At 36.4% G+C, this 17,486-nt stretch overlaps 1 protein-coding gene across 6 annotated transcripts in view; it reads left to right on the top strand.

The window, feature by feature from the left end:
• POTEC (POTE ankyrin domain family member C) overlaps positions 1-17,486 on the top strand; it is a 39,791-nt gene that overhangs the window by 17,011 nt on the left and 5,294 nt on the right. For 5 of the 6 annotated variants that reach the window (XM_063597157.1, XM_063597158.1, XM_063597159.1 and 2 more), the window contains exons 7-10: positions 4,911-4,981; positions 6,389-6,433; positions 7,476-7,642; positions 16,082-16,205. In XM_063597157.1, the coding sequence (XP_063453227.1) occupies positions 4,911-4,981; positions 6,389-6,433; positions 7,476-7,642; positions 16,082-16,205 (407 nt within the window). Of the gene's footprint in view, positions 1-4,910; positions 4,982-6,388; positions 6,434-7,475; positions 7,643-16,081; positions 17,144-17,486 lie in introns of all 6 variants that reach the window. The other variant, XM_063597162.1, reaches the window with a different exon arrangement.

Here is a 17,486-nt window from a genome sequence, read left to right on the forward strand (position 1 = left end):
AACAAAAATACTAGTATGCTACCTGGTTGTGGACACCTAATACATTGTATAATCCAAACTGGATGAGGACACCTTTAATTTAGCCATCTATTTATCAAAAAGCTTCTGTAAGTTAGGTTTTATAAGTTGCAGAAGACAAAGATGGAATAGATGTAGTTTTGATCTTTAAGGTGCTCATAATAGAGGTGTCTCTATTTCATTTCTGTGCTTTTTCAACAGAATTTACAAAGAAAACATTTCTATGTTTTCACTTGTCCACTTAACAAATAACTATCAAATGTCTTTTAGATACTAATCATTTTTCTAATGCTACAGAACACACACAATTAAAAATACAGACAGGAGCTTGTTATTATTGTCATTTTTTTTACTACTTTATTCAGTGCTTACTGTGTGCTAGATGCCAACTGGAAGCTTATAATTATGATTTATTATGTATTATGTGCCAGACATACGTGATGAGGACTGAAAGTTTTGAAAAAAAGTAGGTATGATTCAAAGTAAGCGTGCAGAGTGAGAAGAATTTTTCTAGGTAAAGAAGCAGAAGAATAATTTTTGGCAGAAGGAACATGCAACAAGTTTGTGTGTTTGCCAGAAGAACATCTAATGAGATTGCCTGTTTGGCAGCAAGAGCAACAAGTGCAAAAGACAAGATGCTGAGTGAACTTTGCAGGGTTTCTGAGCAGTTCACTTTTGCTAGTACCAAAAGTGTGAGACACCAGAGGTTGGGAATGAGGTGAATACTTAGCTAAGGCAAGTTTATGATAGACTTTTTTAATACTATAGAAATGAGTAGGTCTTACCCTGTGGGCCATGGGAAATTTACCAGGTAGAATGCTTTGGACTGTAAATACTAGATGAGCAGTGGCTAAAACAGTAGGAACCAGAGTTGTTTTGGTTGTTCAGTGATATCCTAGGATCCCATTTGTCCCTCTTTCAGCTGTGCTGTTGGCAGTGTTTTCTTCATGTCTCCTTTCATGGTTGGCTAATCCGCAGCAGCTCCAAACATCTTGTTCTCACAACACAACATTTCAAGGACTGCTTTTCTTCACATGTGTCTTTTAAACAGGGAGAAAACTTAGAAGCATGCAAGGGGCTTCCTGTAACATTTCATTGGCTGGGTCACACCACATGCTCATTCCCAAACCAGGCAATGGGATGGCAAATACATGATTAGCTTAGAATAAACATTTCTCTTTCTGAGGCTGAGGAGGGGGATTGGGATAATAAATATCCCAATAGACTTGTGTTTCTTCTGCAAGAAAGAATAAGGAATGGCTATTGATAGGAGCCAACAATGTGTGCTGCAGGGGCTCATTGGAGAAATTTGAGCAGGGGAGTTACAAGATTAAATTTGAATATTAAGGCATATTCTGCTTATGGTGTAAAATGGGTTAGCAAGCTTTTTCTGTAAAGGACCAGGTGGGAAATATTTTAGACTATGTGGTCTCTGTCATATCTACTTAACCAGGCTGTTGTCTGTTGTTGTAGTGTGAAAGCCACCATGATTATATGTAAGCAAACAGGCATGACTGAGCTCCTATAAAACTTTATTTACAAAGCCAAAAGGCAGATTGGATTTGGCCTGTGGCCTATAGTTTGCTGGGACTGATGGAAGATAACCATGTAAAGAAACCAGGAGACAAAGGAAGCTTTTGCAGTAGTCAGCTATAGTTTCCATGTCACACATCCTTGGATTAGTATCAATGTATTCTAAGGTTTTCACTTGCCCGTGGCGAAATAAAGTTTGGAATCTCAGTTACTCATTTTAATGTGTTGGCCTTTTTTTGGTGTTATGCTTTTTTCATTTGTTTTGCTTAATTTTTTTCATGTAAGAAATAACATTAATAGTTGGAAGGGTTGTTTGTAATAAAAGCCATTTTGTAAATGTTTATGTTCTCAGTGGCAGTGGTAATATAAAGCAGAGGAAGAAGAGAGGTGTAGTCAATATGATTTAGTGATAATTGAATGAGAAAGTTTTGGGGGACAGAGAGAAATGTCAGATAATTTACAGGTTTCCACGTTGTACACTAGTATTTAACCTGGACGTGAGGAAGGAGTAGGAAATTTTCTCCATGACCTGTGTGAGTCACAGCTTCCAGAAAAGAAAGAGAGCAAGGAGCATATTAAGGAAGCACAGCAAAGTCAGTCCTAGAGTGCCCTGCTTGACTTCATGTCATAGGTCTGACTTCTAAAAAATCATTTTCTGCAAAATGTGCTTTGTGTTTTTCCCCTCTTGCAGCCTGCAGCCAAACAGAATCCCTTTAGCAGGGTATTTTTGTGTTCTTCCTTTAAATAAAGCAACATATAACTAACAAAAAAGAAGTAAGAGAAAGAGTGTTTTTTGTATAGGCTAGCATTTAACTTAAACTTGAGAGCGAGTACTAGGATTATACTTAGAATTTATGGACTGGGTAGGAAGACTAGATAGAAATCTAAAGATTGCTGACTCAAACACAGTGTGATTTTTTTGCTTTATTGTCACAGCTCTGAATTCACAACTATTAGTTATATTCATATACACTATAACTTTATAAAGCACCTTCCCAAATATTAAGTGATTTATTATAATTTCTTTTTTTTTTTTTTTTTTTTTGAGACAGAGTCTCGCTCTGTCGCCCAGGCTGGAGTGCAGTGGCGTGATCTCGGCTCACTGCAAGCTCTGCCTCCCGGGTTCACGCCATTCTCCTGCCTCAGCCTCCCGAGTAGCTGGGACTACAGGCACCCGCTACCACGCCCGGCTAATTTTTTGTATTTTTTTAGTAGAGACGGGGTTTCACCGTGTTAGCCAGGATGGTCTCGATCTCCTGACCTCGTGATCTGCCCGCCTCGGCCTCCCAAAGTGCTGGGATTACAGGCGTGAGCCACCGTGCCCGGCCTATAATTTCCATGACTTATTATAGAATTGACTTTCCAAGCGTTCATTAGAATTATTGAGAATTTGCTACATAGTATCATCTCAGCTGTGTCCACATGAGCTAGCTGTCACCTTGTCTTAATGAATAATGGCTCACTAGGAATATTGGTTTTGGCATTAAAATGATCTACATCTAAATACAGATAGGACCAGGGACCACTCTTGAACGTTAATGTCTAAGCATCTTAAAAGTACGCATAAGGCTTTCATAATCTGACTTCTGCCCTACTCTACATCTTTAGCCCTTTTCCCTGTGTGCCCTTTCTCTGGCATTACTGAGTGGCTCTTAATGCCCTACTCACTCCTCCTTCTATTGCAGGCAAATACTTTCACTCTTTCAGGCCTCACTCCTGCTCTTGCTGCTGTGTGGCATGCTGTCACCCTTTCTTGCCCTCTACCACTTTTAATCTAGCTAGCCTCAATATTTAAGTCTCTGCTTGGGCAGGTGTTCTAGAAAAGCCATCCCTGACAGGCTTTATTTTCATTCTTTTTAAACCCTAACACCTAGCATGTATGTAGCAGGACTCAATAAGAAATTTCTGAGTAAAATAAAGACTGTTTTTACAAAGATGATGTGCAAGACTGTCCTCTGCAGTCTTGGAGTAGAGAAGACAGACCTGTGGAGGAATAATGTACAGTTCAGGTGGTAAAGGTACAGTAGAAAAATCAGTGAGGTCCTAAGGCAACCTCAAGGAAGGAGTTACCTGTTTATCTGGGGAAAGATCTGCAGAATCAAGGAAGACTTCCCATAGCATTGTTTTAAAAGATGAAAATAAGGCTGGGTGTGGTGGCTCACGCTTGTAATTGCGGCATTTTGGGAGGCTGGAGCAGGTGGATCACAAGGTCAAAAGATCAGGACCATCCTGGCCAATGGTGAAACCCCATCTCTACTAAAAATACAAAAATTAGCTGGGCATGATGGTGTGTGCCTGTAATCCCAGCTTCTCAGGAGAATGAGACAGGAGAATCATTTGAACCAGGGAGTCAGAGGTTGCAGTGAGCTGAGATTGTGCCACCGCACTCCAGCCTGGTGACAGAGCAAGACCCTGGCTCAAACAAAAAAACAAAAAAAAAAAAGAAAAATGAATATAAATTTGTCATAATAGTGGATGGAAACATTTTAGATGTTAAGAAGACATTGTACACTAACAAAGGTGTCAGTAGTAATTTTGGAAATCATTTGTAAGTTACTATTTTTGCAGAAAACAGGAGGCAGGAGAGACCCAGTGGGTCAAACAAGAGGATTTTATTTAGGTGCACACCAGCTCAGCGGATTTGCGTCAAAAACCTGAGCCCTGAACAAAGACAGGGCTTGGCTTATATAGGCAAACTTACAGAAGCAGAACAAAGGCAGTTAATTGTATAGTGACAGTTTTGCAACCACTGCATAGCTTGTGACCTTGCAGCTGCATTGAAGGAAAACAAGAATTTGCAAAATATATGCATTTGTAAAAATAGCTATGAATAAATGCTGAGGGGGAGGGGAGATGGTAAAGGAATTTGTTTTCTTAACTTTTCTCTGGGATGTCTGGAGCCCATACCTGTGGGCTCTGGCTTCTCAGACAGGGTCACCACAACCTTTCCTGGGCCCTGCCTGATACTGTCCTTAGAGTCAGAGTAGCTAAGTGCAGGAAAACTTGTTTCTCTTTAAAACTAAATTTTCTTTTCTTTACATTTACTGCTTCACTATTAGGAAGTGAACAACATACTGAGTTACCTTATATGTTTCTACTGTATTTTAAAGTTGTGTTTCTGGTGGTTTTGTTCATTTATGTGGGGTGGATGAATTTGTGAGTGAATCACATCAGGTGTCTCCCCAAGTGGTTTGTTGAAGTTTTGGAGAATTATTTCCTAAGTAACTATTTCATGAAAGACTAAACACTCAATTTATGAAATAAAATAAAATGTTGTCTTCAATCTATTTTTATAAAGGCAATAGTTTTTAACTGTTCTAAGTGGTTCATCTTAACTGAATATATGGATTTCTCAACAGAACAAGACTTAAAGCTGACATCAGAGGAAGAGTCACAAAGGCTTAAAGTCAGTGAAAATAGCCAGCCAGAGGCATGGAAAATTTTAAATTTAAATTTTTGATTTAATGTTGTTTTCTTTGCTTTAATAATATTAGATAGTCCAAGGGAAATTACCTTTCAGACTAGGTTTTAAGAATCAATAGATTCTTTTTTTAAGAATTTTTTAATATATTCTTAAAATTTATTTTAATAAATTCAGCAATCTCATTAACAGAAGAATCAATAAATTCTAATTTAACATTTGATATTTAGCTTAAAAACATAACCACTACAAAATTTAAAATACTCTTATTTTACAGTATTCTTATTTAAAATATTCTTATCTGCCTTTTTGATTAGCTTATAGCTAATCTTTCCTTTTGGAATAGAGGCAAAAACATATTCCAGACCTTTGTTTGTTCTTTTTTTTTACAACACCCTAACATGATAAAGAAAGTAACATCAATTATTGGATTATATTATTAAGCAATAGAACTGTGAACAATGTAACACTGAAGGTCCCTGAGCTGGATTCATGGTTAAAGAATAATCACGGCCAGTGATTGAAAATCTGCAGTTTTATATTGTCAGTCACTGAAACCAAGGTTAAAGACATATTCTGCCTTGTGGTCTCTCACTGACCTCAGCATTTCTGTTCAGGGAGGGAACCAGGTCATAAAAGCAACCCAACTGCCTATTACAAGAATCATATCTTGCAGAATGGGACATTTGGTGTTAGTGCACAAACACAATAACCTTCTACCTTATTTTAGTTGCAGAAAATCAGTACAGATTATTAAAAAATTTTTATCCACTGTAATTAGTACACCTTAGAATATATTAGAACTGGACTTAAGCAGATCATCTAGATACATAACACTATCATATTACAGCATATAATTTCAATTAAAATTTAAGAATTTGCATTTCTTCCTGTTTGGTGTTGATTTCCGCTCCTAATAATTTAAAGCGTGCCTACAATCCAATTAGGAATCTTTTAAAAAAGCACTTCAGTGCACTATAGGGGCTCACTAGTTAGGGTTTCATGAGATATACTCTTTTCAAGTGAGGAAGCCCTTGGAACACTACAAATCATCTGCTAATTCATTTTTGGTAGATTTAACACATAACAAATTAAGTTTAGTCCAAACAAATGGTAACAAAGTTAAGTTTGCTGGTTCATGTTTTTATTCTCCCTTTGTCTAAGGTGAATTATTTTTCACATGTTAGTCAGAAGCCAATGATGTGGCAGTAGCTAAACATAGATTAAAAAGTTAATTCTTAATTTTAATTATTTATTTATTTAATTATTTTAACAGTTAAATTTTATTTTATTTTCTAATTTTTCATGTCCATACTTGATTACTTAAGAATAAAATTATTTTAACATGCATTCCAAAAGAGGAGACATACACGGAAATACAACAAGCAAATTAACCTTCTATTTTTGCATCTGCAGAAAATGTCTCAAGAACCAGAAATAAATAAGGACTGTGATAGAGAGGTATACCTTTATGTTCAAATGTTTCTGTGGAATTAGATTTTTATGTTATGCTGTTTAACAAAGTGTAGTAAGTGTAGGCATACATGATCCTATCATGTAAGTAGCATAAATCACCAGTGAAAAATTTAATATTTAACTCAGAAAGAATTCTGTACATTGAGTTTTCAAGAGATACAAACCCTAGAGAGATTCTTTCATTATTATGGAACAATCCTGAATGGTGCCATAAAATGCTAGATAATGCCACTTCAGGAGATTTGGACCAATCATTTTATCTTTCTTGGTTTTAGTCTGATTATCACTAGATAATGTGGCTAAATAAGATAATTACTTATTCTTTCTAATTTCCAGCTGGAAAATTGTATAGTTATTGAATGTGAAATTTGGGGAGCATCTAATTTTCTGGAATTCCACGCTTGCACCTCAGCAGTTTCACTCTGCTCCTTGTGTTGTGGCAGACTTTGGTTTTCATGTTTCAGTGAGCACCATCATGTTTTTGATATCCAGGAACCAAATGAAAAAAGAACGATCAAAGGCAGCGGGGGAGGAGAATATCTTAGTGCAGAAAAGGGCCATCTTCCTTTCTATTCCTGAAGCCCCCCAGTGTCTCATCCTCTACATCTGAGTGTTTAATGTAAAATCTAGGTGGTAAAGACAGAAGACACATTTTGTGTCTATGTCGTTTTATTTTTGTGTTCCCATGAGTCAAATGGGGTAAATTCATATATAAGATTTTGAAGAGTTTTTGGGAATAAAAGCACAAAATGAAGGAGGGCCCTTTTTGAATTTTGGAAAATTCTGTTTTATTCAGTCAAACAGCAATCAAGCAAACTTTACAAAAATTTCAATGATATACTAATGACATGATAATTACATCTTAAAATTATACGGTAATAGTTCTGTATATATGATCAAATTTAAGTGTGAGATATTTTTAATGACTAAAATAATGGCAAACTGAGTAAATTGATAAAATCAATTAAAAAGGTTATTTTTATTCAATAAAGTGATAACCATCCTTAATATCAAACTTCCACTCAAGGTTGAAGAAGAAATAAAGAAGCATGGAAGTAATCCTGTGGGATTACCAGAAAACCTGACTAATGGTGCCAGTGCTGGCAATGGTGATGATGGATTACTTCCACAAAGGAAGAGCAGAAAACCTGAAAATCAGCAATTTCCTGACACTGAGAATGAAGAGTATCACAGGTAAGCCTATGGCAACATTTAATAGGAGATAACTATATGCTGTCAAACTAATCCTAATTTGGGCTTTCATAATGAACAAATTTTATACTTTTACTAGAATATTCAGCCTTGCCCGTTAATCAGAAAAATGAAAATCAGTAAACAATGAGTTACCGTTTTTTCCAGTCATTAATTTATTTGAAAAATAACCAGTATTGGCAAATGTGAGGGAAAAGGCATTTTCTTTTCTTTTTAATGAACTTTTATTTTAGCTTCAGAAGTTCATGTGCAGGTTTATTATATAGGTAAACTGTGTGATGGAGGTTTGGACTACAGATTATTTCATCAGCCACATAATAAGCAAAATACTCGAGAGGTAGTTTTTTGGTCATCTCCCTCCTGCCACACTCCACCCTCAAGTAGACCCTGGTGTCTGTTATTCTCCTCTTTGTGTCCATAAGTTTTCATTGTTTAGTTCCCACAAATGAGTAAGAATATGTGGCATTTGATTTTCTGTTCCTGCATTAGTTTGCTTAGGATAATGGCCTCCAGCTCCATGTGTGTTGCTGCAAAGGAAATGGTCTCATTGAAAAAGACATTTCATACACTGTTGGTAAATATATTTTGAACATTAATTTAGTAGCATATTTGCACACACACATATATAACATAGTAAGCATATATAGGTATGTTAAGGATATTTGTATAGATTTGTCACATATGTACTTATGTATAAGGACATTTCTTACAGCATTATTATATCAAAAAGATGGATCCTTATCAATAGGAATTTATCATTATCAAAAGTAAATCCTTACCGATAGGAAATAGCTCAATTTTCATACCCAGAAAATAATACACTATGCAAACATTTTTTACAAATGAGGTTAGATCTAGAGTATACTGATTATTTCACAATTAAAATGTATTTAAAGCATTTAGCTTGGTAACATATCTTAAGATAATTTTGTTAGAATTCTTGTAATATCTGCTGTGTTGCAAATGGAAGCTACATGCTACATTGACACTGTACCTTGTTAGCAACGAGATTGCTAGTTATTAAATTTTTGTTGTCAGTGCCTGAGTGCCAAAATATTGGACCTTCAATCTGAATATTGCCAAGGGATTGTACATGGGGATCTATATTTAATATAAACATTTGAGTATATTGAGTAAAACTTTTATTAAAATATATCAAAGTATCTTTCATCTGCTAAACCAGGAGCTGGCCAGCTTTTTCTGCAAAGAGCCAGTTAGTAAATATTTTAGGCTTTGTGGACTATATATATATATATATTTTTGAGACAGGGTCTCTGTTGCCCAGGCTGGAGTGCAATTTTGTGATCACAGCTCACTGCAGCCTTGACTTTCTGGGCTCTAGTGATCCTCCCACCTCAGCCTCTCTATTAGCTGGGACCCCAAGTGTGCAACATCACACCCAGCTAATTGACTCTATGGACTGTAAAGTGAATAAGCATGGCTGTGTTCCAAGATTCTTTACTTACAAAAACAGGCAGTGGGCTGGATTTGGCCCACAGGTGCTAATTTGCTGACCCGTGTGCTAAAAGGAAGGTGCTGCTAATGCAGTAACACTTATTTGTAAAAGTGCCCTGCATGTGTGACATTATCTTTCCTTTGAGAAAAGGATATATTTCAGTATTCACCTCACCATATTTTTCCACAGTGACTTCATATAATTTTAAAAATTTCATTTGTAAAATAAGATTATTTTCTGCATTTCTGCCACTTTATTCCTGTTAATAGAACTCAGTATTTTACGGTGATCAATTACTTTGTATATTCGATGAGTATCAACTGTCCTAGAATTGGCTGATTTTTATCAAGCAAGAAATACTCTCCTTGAAGCTTTTAGTTTTTCTTGGTCTTTATGTATAAGCATGAACAAAATGATAATTAGCTTATGTAATCTAGAAATGGTCAAGGCAACTTTTAGTTCTATAGTTTTAAGAATTTAACACCTTGGTCTGGCATTTTTAATGCCACATGTGTATAATTTTTATAAGCTTTAAAATATATAATTGTTATATAAAATTTGAAAACTACACCTGTTATGTAAAATTTGAAACTATTTGTCTATTACTTTTCCATGACTGTGGAAGAAAATTACAACATTCTCAGCCATGACTCCTAAGTATGATGTCCTTAAAAGAACTGTCTACACTCACAAACTCAAATTTTCTTTTCATTCACTCTTGATCTCATGCCAGTAAGTCTTCAATTTCAGCAGTCCTCCAACATTGTTTTTCCTCAAGATTATCACTAATTTTTTTCTGTAATAAATCTAGGCACTTTTCTTCCACCTCATTTTATTTAATCTGTCAGCAATATTTGAGCCAATGGAGGGCATCTCCTCCCTAATGGCATCTTCACTTGGCTTTCAGGACCTCACTCCCTCAGGCTTTTCCTCCTGCCTTTCTAGTCCATTCATCATGGTCTGTTTTGCTTGCTCCTCCTCATCTTTCTCCTTTTGGACGTTGTTGTTTCCCAGGGCTCACTCCTCAGTCTTCTTTCTCGTGACTTTTTCTTTTTCTTTTTTGGAGACAGAGTTTCACTCTGTCTCCCAGGCTGGAGTTCAGTGGTGTGATCTCGGCTCACTACAACCTCTGCCTCCTGGGTTCAAGCGATTCTCCTGCTTCGGCCTCCTGAGTAGCTGGCATTACAGGTGCATGCCACCATGCCCAGCTGATTTTTGTATTTTTAGTAGACACAGCATTTCCCCATGTTGGCCACCCTGGTCTCAAACTCCTGACCTCAGGGGATCTGTCTGCCTTGATCTCACAAACTGTTGGGATTACAGGTGTAAGCCACTGCACCCAGCCCCTCATGACTTTTTCTACTGTGTATATGCTAGTGATTTCTGAATGTATGTCTCCAGCTCAGATCTTTCTCCTTAATTCCAGATTTCTATATCAGCCTGCCTACTTGACGTCTCTATTTGGTTAGTTATTGGGTATCACACACTTGTCAGATCCAAAATTGGGCTACTGATGTCCTTCCTGAAATCTGCACCTCATGTAGTCTTTCCTATTTTTGGTTAAGGGCAACTCTTCCAGTTGCTCTGCCAAATATCTCGGTGTCATTCTTGACTCATCTCTCTCTCTCTCTGACACCTCACATCTAATCTCTCAGTAAATCTTGTCAGGTCTACCTGAAGAATATGTCCAGAAGCCAGTCATAACTTGTACATCTGAGCCACCCTCATCTGCAGTCTAGATGAGTGTCATAGACTGGGAATTGATAGTCCTGTTTTTTAAAAACTTCCCTTTTCATCAATTCTTAACTCAGTGGATGTATTTAAAACATAAGTCAAATTGTGTCATTCCTCTGCCCCAGCCCTTCTGATTATCTCCCATTTCACTCAGAGTATGTGTCAAAGTTCCTCCTCATTATCTCCCTTGCTCTGCTTCAGCCAAACTGAATTCTTGCCATCCCTTATCTACCCCTAGTTCTTAAAGACGCCAGGCACACCTCTGTGATTCGCAGTTCCCTGTGTCTGGAGTGCTTTTTCCCCAGTTATCCTCCTAGCTTTCTCTTTCCATTCCTTCAGTTCTTTATTTAAAACCCCCTTTCTAAGAAGAAGAGGAAAAAGGGTAAAAAGAAAGACATTAAGGAACAACCACTTTCTGAGGAAGAACAGCGTGCTACCTAGACGCGTCATGCTTGAGGTTCAATTGGGTGCCTACCAGGGATGCTCTCTAACGTAATGAAGGGAAGGTTCAGTGAAACCAAGTGATTTAACATCTCTAACTTCAAACCCATTTGTATCTTGACATCAACGCTGTTAACCTTATGTCATCATTTCTTAGAGTCTTTGATATACAAATAAAAGGTTTTTTGTATTAGAAAAAAAAATCCCCTTTCTCAGCAGGGACTTTTCTGACCACCCCAACTTTCCCACCACCCTCCCCACCAAACACATAAACATTTCATTTTCCTACTTTAGTTTTTCTCCTCTAACATACTGTATATTTTGCCTTATCTGTCTGTTGTTATTGTGTGTTTTTCTCACTCTCATGAATAGGGTTTTTATTTTTTCACTACCATATCCTCACTGCCTAGAAAAAGGCCTAGCATATTGGATGAAGCTACCTAATAAATACTTATTAAATGAGTGAATGGAGTTTATCCTGGATATATTGTTTGATTAATTCTCACTTTAAAAATGTTTGACATGGTTCATTCTAACAGTTTTACCTGGTAATTACATGCATTTTAAAAATGGTTTTGGCTCTTTATAATAAGCTACATTCTTTATATTATTTTTTTATTTAGAGAGAAAAGCCCAATATTGTGGTTATTCACTATTTATTCTTTTACTAGTAATCATAATTGTAATTATGGTAAACTGAGTCAGAGGAATTGCAAACTTTACTGGTATTTTATTTTATTTTGAGATGGAGTCTCGCTGTATCCCCCAGGCTGGAGTTCAGTGGTATGATCTCAGTTCACTGCAACCTTCGCTTTCTGGTTCATGCATTTCTCCTCCCTCAGCCTCCCAAGGAGCTGGGATTACGGGGGCATGCCACCACGCCTGGCTAATATTTGTATTTTTAATAGAGATGGGGTTTCACCCTGTTGGTCAGGCTGGTCTCAAACTCTGTACCTCAGGTGATCCACCCACTTCGGCCTTTCAAAGTGCTGGGATTACAGGCATGAGCCACTGCGCCTGGCCACTAGTATTTTATTTAAAAAAAAATTAGGGTGGCACATTTAATGGACTTACAAATTCTTTTCAAGGGATTATGAACCTTTGGTATTTGAAATAAAGATACAGAGTTGGAATTTTTTGCTTCCTATAGTAAGAGGAATACTGGTCAGGCACTGTCTATTCTGATGGAGCAGGTGCTGCTGCGTGGCTGTATTTCAGAAGCAAGCTGCTCACATTGATATTGGTTGGTGAGCAAGAGCAGTGGTCATTGATTGATTGACTACATTTCAAACTGGCTTTTGGGTGGCTTGTTGTTACCATTGGTACAAGTCATTTCTTTCCTAAGTTAGAGTCAACTTTAACCAAAAATTTTCTGTATAAAAGTTGCCTTCAATTAACTATGTTCAAAATGAAAGTATTTTATATTCCAGAATTGTAGACTTCATTTGAAAATTTTGGTCAAGATGAATTGGTTAATAATAGCCCTCAGGAAGATCTGTTTTCTTTTTTTTAAAAATACATATTTCTCTGTATAATTTATTCCTTAAAATTAATTATTTTCTTTCTGTTTTTGGTATTTTTAGAAGCTTTTGCTCAAGTCCTAACATAATCTCCAGTAGGAGATTTTAGTCTCTTTGTCAGTTCATGTATGTATATGGTAGTGATACCCTCTTTTTAAATTCCTTTTCTTGTTCACTTTCTTCTCAGTACAATAACAGTGATATTCTTATATATCTTTACCTCATTTAAAAGTAATTACAGTTTTCTGCTGGCAAATTCAGCTTTTTATATTTTGACTAAATACTAGGCTAAAATTGAAGAAAATTTACAAGGTCATTTTATTTTCAAACAAAATCATTACTAATAAAAATTGCTACTTTTGAAATATAAATAATGACATTTTGATATTTTAAAAGTAAGGATACACACCCCCCCCCAATAGTTTGGCTTTGTGTTTCCACCCAAATCTCATGTCAAATTGTAATTCCCAGGTGTTGAGAGAAAGACCAGCTGGGAGGTATTGGATCATGGGGTTGGTTTCCTCCATGCTGTTCTCTTGATAGTGAGTTCTCACAAGAGCAGATAATTCTATAATGGGCTCTTTCCCTTTCACTTCTCTCTCTCCTGCCACCTTTTGAAGAAGTTGCCTGCTTCCCCTTTACCTTTTGCCATGATTGTAAGTTTCCTGAGGCCTTCCCAGCCATGTGTAACTGTGAATCAATTAAGCCTGTTTCCTTTATGAATTACCCAGTCTCAGGTGTGTGTATATATATATATATATATATATATAATTTTCTTTATTCCACTCATCAGTTGATGGACACTGGCTGATAACATATCTTTGCATATGTGAATTGTGCTGCAGTAAACATACGTATATAGGTGTCTTTTTGAGAGTATGATTTCTTTTATTTTGGGTAGGTATCCAGAAATGAGAATGCTGGATAGAATGGTAAGATCTACTTTAACAGAACTCTCCAGAATGTTTTCCATAGATTTGTACTAATTTGTATCCCCATCAGCAGTGTATAACTCTTCTTTTTTCACCACATCCACACCAACATCTGCTGTTTTTTTTATTTTAGTAGTGACCATTCTGGCTGAAGTGAGGTGATATCTCACTGTTGTTTTATTGTACATTTCCCTGATGATTAGTAATATTTAGCATGTTTTTATATTCTTGTTCACCATTTGTACATCTTCTTTTGAGAAATGTCTATTCATGTCATGTGCCCACTTTTTAATGGAATTATTTGTATTTTTCCTGCTGATTTGTTTGAGTTTCTGGTAGGTTATGGACATTAATCCTTTGTTAGATTCATAATTTGCCCATATTTTCCCCATTGTGTAGGTTGTTGGCTCACTTTGATGATTATTTCTTTTGCTGTGCTGAAGCTTTTTAGTTTAATTAGGTCTTTATTTATTTATTTATTTATTTATTTTTATTTTTGTTGCTTTTGCTTTCAGGGTCCTCATCATAAATTATTTGCCTAGGCTAATGTCTTCAGGTCTTAGGTTTAGGCCATTATCTTGAATTAATTTTTTTACATGGTGAGAGATAGAGATCCAATTTCATTCTTCTATATGTGACTATCTTTTTTTCCCAGCACCATTTGTTGAATAACGTGTACTTTCTCCAGTGTATGTTTTTGTATCCTTTCTCAGAGATCATTTGGTTGTAAGTGGCCTTTCTTCTGAGTTGTCTATTCTGTTCCATTGATCTGTGTATCTACTTTTATACCAGTACCATGATGTTTGTTACTGTGGCCTTAGAGTATCATTTGAAGTCAGGTAATGTGATGCCAACATGTTTGTTCCTTTTGCTTGGTATGTCTGTTGCTATTCAGGCTCTTTTGTGGTTCTACATGAATGACAGCTTTTTAAAATAACTCTGTGAAGAATGACATTGGTACTTTGGTAGAAACTGTATTGACTCTGTAGACTACTTTGGGCACTATGGCATTTTCACAATATCAATGCTTTCAGTCCAGGAACATAGAATGTATGTTCATTTATTTGTATCATCTGTGATTTTCTTCAGTGGCATTTTCCAGTTATCCTTTGATAGATCACTCACCTCCTTCATTAAGTATATTCCTAGGTATTTTACTATTTTGCAGCCATTGTAAAAAGGATTGGATTCTTGATATGACTCTCAGCTTGGTTGTAGTTGGTGTATAGTGGTACTGTTCATTGGTATTTGTATATTTTGTAACCTCTGAGACTTTACTAAATTCATTTATCAAATCTAGGAGTGTTTTGTAGGAGTCTGTAGGGTTTTCTAGGCATAAGATCATATCATTGGTGAAGAGAGAGTTTGACTTTCTCTTTTCCAATTTGGATGCCCTTTATTTCTCTTGCCCAATTGCTCTGCCTAGGGCTTCCCAGTTTTCTTCTTAATATGCATGAAATAAAAGTAAAATTGAAAGCGATTAATGATCAGTTTATTTCACATCTCTCTCTCATACACAGATAAAATTAATTCAAAGTTCTATGTTAAAAACACAATATTAGACCCTGTCTTGTTCCAAAGGGAATTTCTAAGTTGTCTATAAATTACAGAGGAATCAAGAATATAAGTGGAAACTGTTTCCAAAAAAATAAACATAAAAGGTTTGGGCTAACACAGGGGTTTCCAATCCCCAGGCCACAGACCAGTACCAGTCCCTGGCCTGTTAGGACCTGGGCCACACAGCAAGAGGTTAGTGGTAGGTGAGCAAGTGAAGCTTCATCTGTTTACAGCCACTCTCTGTCACATTACCACCTGAGCTGCTCCTCATGTCAGATCAGCGGTGACATTAGATTGTCATAAGAGCATGACTTGAACCCTATTGCAAGCTGCTCATGCATGGGATCTAGGTTGTTCACTCCTTATGAGAATCTAATGCTTTATGATCTGTCACCATCTCCTGTCACCCCTAGATGAGACCATCTAGTTGCAGGAAAATGAGCCGAGGGCTCCCACTGATTCTACATGATGGTGAGTTATATAATTATTTCATTATATATTAGTAATAATAGAAATGAAGTGCACAATGTATGTAATGTGCTTGAATCATCCTGGAACCATCCCCCACCTCAGGTCCATGGAAAAATTATCTTCCACAAAACTAGTCCCTGGTGCCAACATGACTGGGAGAGCAGGGTTAACAGATGTGAGACCCCTTTGCCTTGTCTTGGATTAATGTGCAGATATACATTGTGTGAATGACATCTGATGGTGCCATCTTGCCCTGTAGATCATTTTAGGGACACCTCCAGTATTTCATGAAAATTAAAATTTCTTCTAGTGACGAACAAAATGGTACCCAGAAACAACTTTCTGAAGAACAGAACACTGGAATATCACAAGATGAGATTCTGACTAATAAACAAAAGCAGATAGAAGTGGCTGAAAAGGAAATGAATTCTGAGGTATTTTCTTTAGTCATTATCAAATGTTTTCTTATGTGTGTATATTTTTAAAAAGCTTTATTTTGGAAGGTATAAAGGATTTTTAAATCATATATATACACATACACACCCTGTATATCCTTGGTCATATATCTATATATGTACACATAGGATAAAGCCATGTTCTTAATTCAACTGCATTTGCCTGCAACAGTCGAGTAGTGACCTTCACAATGGCCTCAATCCAAAGGAAAAGCATTTGATATTTTTCATAAGAATTGATTATCTTTCCAATATCAAAAATAAGTTTTGCTACTAACAACAGATTTGCTAGTTTTGGGACATTAGTTCTTTTTAAAATATTAATAGAGAAGTCAGTTTGTTATTTTCACTAATAGGAAAGTAGGAAATGTACAGCTGGGTCAGAGGCCACATTGTGGATGTCATTATCCTTGCTTTTGAGGAGAGGAACAGTTTGCTCCGAGTAGTTTCTCATTTCAATGCAAAGAGCTTTGAAAACAATGACATGCCATGATACACATTTAGTGATAATTTATTGATAAGTATTTTCTTCCCAGATGAATAGTTCAGTATGTTTCCTGTATTTCACACTTACTACTATAATGTTTCAAACATTATGAAGAGGAAAGAAAAGTTATTGCAATGGCAAATAATCTCATGATTTCTAAGAAAAGCCTTGTAAGTTATATCTTATTTACCATTTGTATTTTGAAATAAAAGGCTTCTTTTGTATTTATATATTTACACCACAGAAGCAACTGATTTTGTGGAGGATCACTAGCAGTAGCATCAGAAGACCTGGCAAAAATCTTGCACGTTGCATATATACGTGTGTGTGTGTGTGTGTGTGTGTGTGTATTCTAGATGGAGTCTTGCACTGTCACCCACGCTGGAGTGCAATGGCACAAACTCAGTTCACTGCAACCTCTGCCTCCCAGGTTCACACGATTCTCCTGCCTCAGCCTCCTGAAGTGCTGGGATTACAGGTGTGAGCCACTGGTCCTGGCTGCATATATTTTTTGACCTCTCCTTTTAAGAATCGTGATCTTAAATGAGTTGAGTGTTGTATATAGAAGTGCAATGCTTAGATGCCGGTGTGTACATTGTAGAAGGGTACAATGCTTAGATTTAACAGTTATGAATAAATGTAATTCTTATAACTGACTGTAAAAATATTAGAAAAGCAGTATATTGATAAAACATTCCTCAGAAAAAGGAACTTAAAGAACTTTGAGGAATTGCTTCTGTCCTAATATATGCATAGCTAAGGCTCTTATGATG

This window comes from Pan paniscus, chromosome 17, assembly GCF_029289425.2.
Source record: "Pan paniscus chromosome 17, NHGRI_mPanPan1-v2.0_pri, whole genome shotgun sequence".
Lineage (NCBI taxonomy): Eukaryota > Metazoa > Chordata > Mammalia > Primates > Hominidae > Pan > Pan paniscus.